This window comes from Cebus imitator, unplaced genomic scaffold (genome assembly GCF_001604975.1).
Source record: "Cebus imitator isolate Cc_AM_T3 unplaced genomic scaffold, Cebus_imitator-1.0 Scaffold519, whole genome shotgun sequence".
Classification (NCBI taxonomy): Eukaryota; Metazoa; Chordata; class Mammalia; order Primates; family Cebidae; genus Cebus; species Cebus imitator.
The window spans coordinates 1,311,513-1,315,499 of NW_016107834.1; the positions used below are offsets into that span (position 1 = coordinate 1,311,513).

The 3,987-nt window shown below is 57.8% G+C and overlaps 1 protein-coding gene across 1 annotated transcript in view; it reads left to right on the top strand.

Moving 5' to 3' along the window:
• SNX8 (sorting nexin 8) overlaps window positions 1-3,987 on the top strand; it is a 16,298-nt gene that overhangs the window by 9,945 nt on the left and 2,366 nt on the right. Inside the window, exons 6-8 of the mRNA XM_037733356.1 lie at window positions 3,116-3,184; window positions 3,402-3,551; window positions 3,895-3,983. Coding sequence (XP_037589284.1) covers window positions 3,116-3,184; window positions 3,402-3,551; window positions 3,895-3,983 — 308 coding nt within the window. The remainder of the gene's footprint in view (window positions 1-3,115; window positions 3,185-3,401; window positions 3,552-3,894; window positions 3,984-3,987) is intronic.

Consider the following 3,987-nt stretch of genomic DNA (forward strand, 5'->3'; position numbering starts at 1 on the left):
TGTCCCCCAGGCTGGAGTGTAGTAGTGGGATCTTGGCTCACTGCAACCTCTGCTACCTGGGTTCAAGCGATTCTCCTGCCTCAGCCTCCCCAGTGGCTGGGATTACAGGTATGCACCACCACGCCTGGCTAATTTTTGTATTTTTCGTAGAGATGGGGTTTCACCATGTTGGCCAGGCTGGTCTCGAACTCCTGACCTCAAGTGATCTGCCTGCCTCGGCCTCTCAAAGTGCTGGGCATACAGGCATGAGCCACTGTACCCGGCCAAAAGAGCTGTTTCTTTAACCTGCTGACCCTTTCCTCCAAGCTTGGTGTGCAAAATGTAAAATCCATTGCTGTTACAGGGACCTAGACCCTTGCCACAGCCCACTGCCTCTGCAGCAGGTGGGGGCCAGCAGGGTGCCCAGATTGCCCCTGGGCTCTGTAGAGCACAGGATGAACATACTCATGAGGTGATTCCCAGGGTTTTTTTTTACTGATTTAGCCCTGGATGATGCTGCATTTCCACCTTGACGAGGGAGAGAAGGTTCAGGCTTCTGGTGTGGTAGGAGCTTGTAGTTTGAGGTTTTGCCCAGCTCCGTGACTGACATTTCATGAGTTCTGTTTTGGGACTGTGGTGTCTGCAGAAGTGCTGTTTCCTGAATATCTCTCACTGTCCTTGGTTATAGTGAAATTGAGCTTTTACATGAAACCTCAAGGCCTTTCATTTGATACAGCAAAAGTTCCATGTCACCCTTGCTGTACAGTCAGAGACAGTGAGGACTATTTTTCCTAATTCTGCTTGTATTTACACTAGTTTTATTCTCCCCAGGCCTCCTAGGAGCTGTAGGAAGCCATATCCCAGCAGGACACATGAGACTGGTCTGTGTTTTCCATGGTGACAGGGCCTTCGCCTTGGTTAAAGGCACATGCATTGATGATGGTTTAGGGCACATTTGTCCAACCAGCACTTTGGGAGACCGGGGTGGGTGGATCACCTGAGGTCAGGAATTCAAGACCAGCCTGGCCAACATGGTGAAACCCCATCTCTACCAAACATACAAAAATTAGCCGGGCGTGGTGGCACGCGCCTGTAATCCCAGCTACTCAGGAGGCTGAGGCAGGAGAATTGCTTGACCCAGGGAGGCGGAGGTTGCAGTGAACTCAGATCGTGCCACTGCACTCCAGCCTGGGTGACAGAGCGAGACTCTGTCTCAAAACAAACAAAAACCTGTAAACTTTCTAAAAACATTATGAGATTTATGCACAGACCTTTTTTCTTTTTTTCTTTTTTTAAGCTCATCAGCTATCATTCATGTTAGTGTATTTTATGTGTGGCCCAAGACAATTCTTCCAGTGTGGCCCAGGGAAGCCAAAACGTTAGACACCCCTGGTTTAGGGTTTTGTGCAACACTGAACCACAGACGGGACTTGGTGGCAAATGACACGAGCAGGGGGACCCCCGAGCTCCTCCTCTTCTGCTGGGTCAGGGAATAAACCTCCATTTTCCTGAGCCCCTGCCTGGTCAGGTGGGAGCTGGGCACCTGCAGTCAGCTGGCATTTTCCCTCTAGAGTGTTAGAAATTCTTAGCACATCTCTTCTCCTGGCACATTTTACTGGCTGGAATCCCAGCTGCTGTGGGTGTGGGCTTGGTGGCCGGGGAGCCTCCTTGTTCAGTTGGCCTGAAGTCTGGAGGGTGGAAGGGGCATCTTAGGGTGCCCTGGGGTGCAGCAGAGCCTGGGCAGCATACCCGGCTCCCATTCCAGTGCTGTGCCCCAGAAAACTCCTTCCAGTCACTTCTGTCTGTGCTGTCTCTTGCTGGGCTTTATGTGCTTTTCACCCCCTGCTGCGGGTGGAGCCTGAGGGATTGTGGAGGGAGCCTCGTGTCCCTGAGGTGCTCAGTGAGCTGTGCCGGAGCCGTTCAGGGCCGGGGTGTGACTGAAGGCGTCAGTGTCAGGGGTTTCCCCAAGATCCCTGCCGTCAGGCTGGCTTCATTGCCGTTGTGGCTGGGGGGTCTGTGGTGAGCTGCGCAGGTCAGGGGTGGACGAGCTGCCCCTTCCGCTGCCATCCCCAGCCCTCTGCTGTCTCCAGAGCTCGGATGCTCCCCTCAGTGGCAGCCAGGGCCCAGGGCTTTGGGCTGATCTTTCATACTGCAGGTGCCTCTGACGGTGGGGTCAGGCTGTGTGCGCCGTGGCCTGGCCTGTGCCCCCACCGAGAGCTGCTACCGGTGTGAGCAGAGCAGCCAAGGCAGCCTCTGTGTGGGGTTTGGCCCGTGGGGGCTGCCCCGTGTCCCCAGGTGCTGTGTGACTCTAGGGGCTGGTCATCCCTCTGCCATGATGGGGCCCCTGTTCCACTGCAGGGCTGCCTGCCACTTGCTGTGCATTCACTGCCCTTTTGGGCTGTGTCTATGGCTGTGCCGCCTGCACAAAACCATGTGTGAGGCCAGAGAGGAGCCTGCGCCCACCGCCGTCCCTGCCATCCAATGTAACGCTTATGTGTGCAGCCCCAGGCGGCCGCCTCCCTTCCTGGCTCCTCAGCCCAGGCACCAAATGCCTCTGCTGGCCCTGCCGTCGTGGCTTCAAAGCACGTCCTTCCTGCAGCTGCTGTCCCTCCTGCCCTGCACCGCTTCCTAGGCCTGCATTTCTCTCTCTTTTACTGATGTGGAGATGATGCCCTCATTCTTCTCTGTATCCATCCCGGGAGTGCCTGTTTTCGGCACAGCTCACAGCGTCAGATGGGGGAGCTCAGATTTTCTGTGGTGCTTGATGGAGCCGCCGGGGATTGGGGGGTCCGGGGTGCCTGGCTCTCCCAGCATGTGTGTCGGTGGAGACACCGGCTCTTTGAAGCCCAGAGGAAGGCTGGATGGGCTGATCAGCAGGAGGCCGGGCAGCTGTCCTGCTGGATCGCAGGCCTTGTGCCCATCAAGACTGCTGGGCTCAGAGGTGTCTCCGCCTGGTCTTGGGTGGGCCGGTGGGGAAGGGAGCGCCCTGCAGACCTGGCTGGTGGTCCTGGGGAGCCCCTCTGACTCTGGGAGGAAGGAACCGGCCCAGGCCAGGCTTGGGTCTGAGTTCCCAGGCAGGGTTCCCAGTCCTGTGTGTGTCCTTGTGGGTAAGCTCCCTCTCCCCCTCACCTTCTAGGGTAAGCAGGAGGAGAATGACGTGCTGGAGGAGCTGAACTTCTTCTTGGATCTGCTGCAGTCGTATAAGGTGAGTCTTGGCTGCTCCTTGGTTAGGGGCAGAGCTTTCAGGAATGATCTTAGGATCTTTCAAGGGTATAACTCGGGGGATAGGAGGAGCTGAGAAGCCAGGGCTGCAGCGGGAGATGGGACCTTCTGTCTCTCGGGTGTGCTGCCCTCGGCTGGCTCTGCAGGGCCCTGGTGCGGGCTTTGGGAGCCAAGGCCGAATGCCTCCCCTGACCCTGCAGGACCTGTGTGAGCGGCACGAGAAGGGTGTGCTGCACAAGCACCAGCGGGCCTTGCACAAATACAGCCTGGTGAAGAAGCAGATGATGAGCGCTGCCGTGCACAACAGCGAGCCAGAGTCCGTGGAGCAGCTGGAGTCCCGCATTGTGGAGGTGGGTGGCTGGGATGGCCAGGCAGGCCCGTGGGAGCCTTTCCCCCCCAGCCTTGGTGGGCCCCGGAGCTGTCCCAGTGGGCTCTCCTGGGTTGGCCCCATGCGTGTGGAACAGAGCTGGGGGTGCAGTGGAGGCTGGGAGCTGCCTTGGGTACCCAGAGTGACATGGCTCCCTGCCCGGTGCTCCCTCCCTGGCCCTCTCTTACCTTGCCACCTTCCAAATGCCTGGTGAAGGCTGAAGGAGGAGGGGCCGCCCGGGCTCAGGGAGCACGCTGGTGTTCAGGCCTTGATGCTCCTCCAGCCCCTGGCTGGGCCAGGTGCGAAGGTGGCTGTTGAATTTGCAGCAGGAGAATGCGATTCAGACCATGGAGCTGCGGAACTACTTCTCCCTGTACTGCCTGCACCAGGAGACGCAGCTCATCCACGTCTACCTGCCC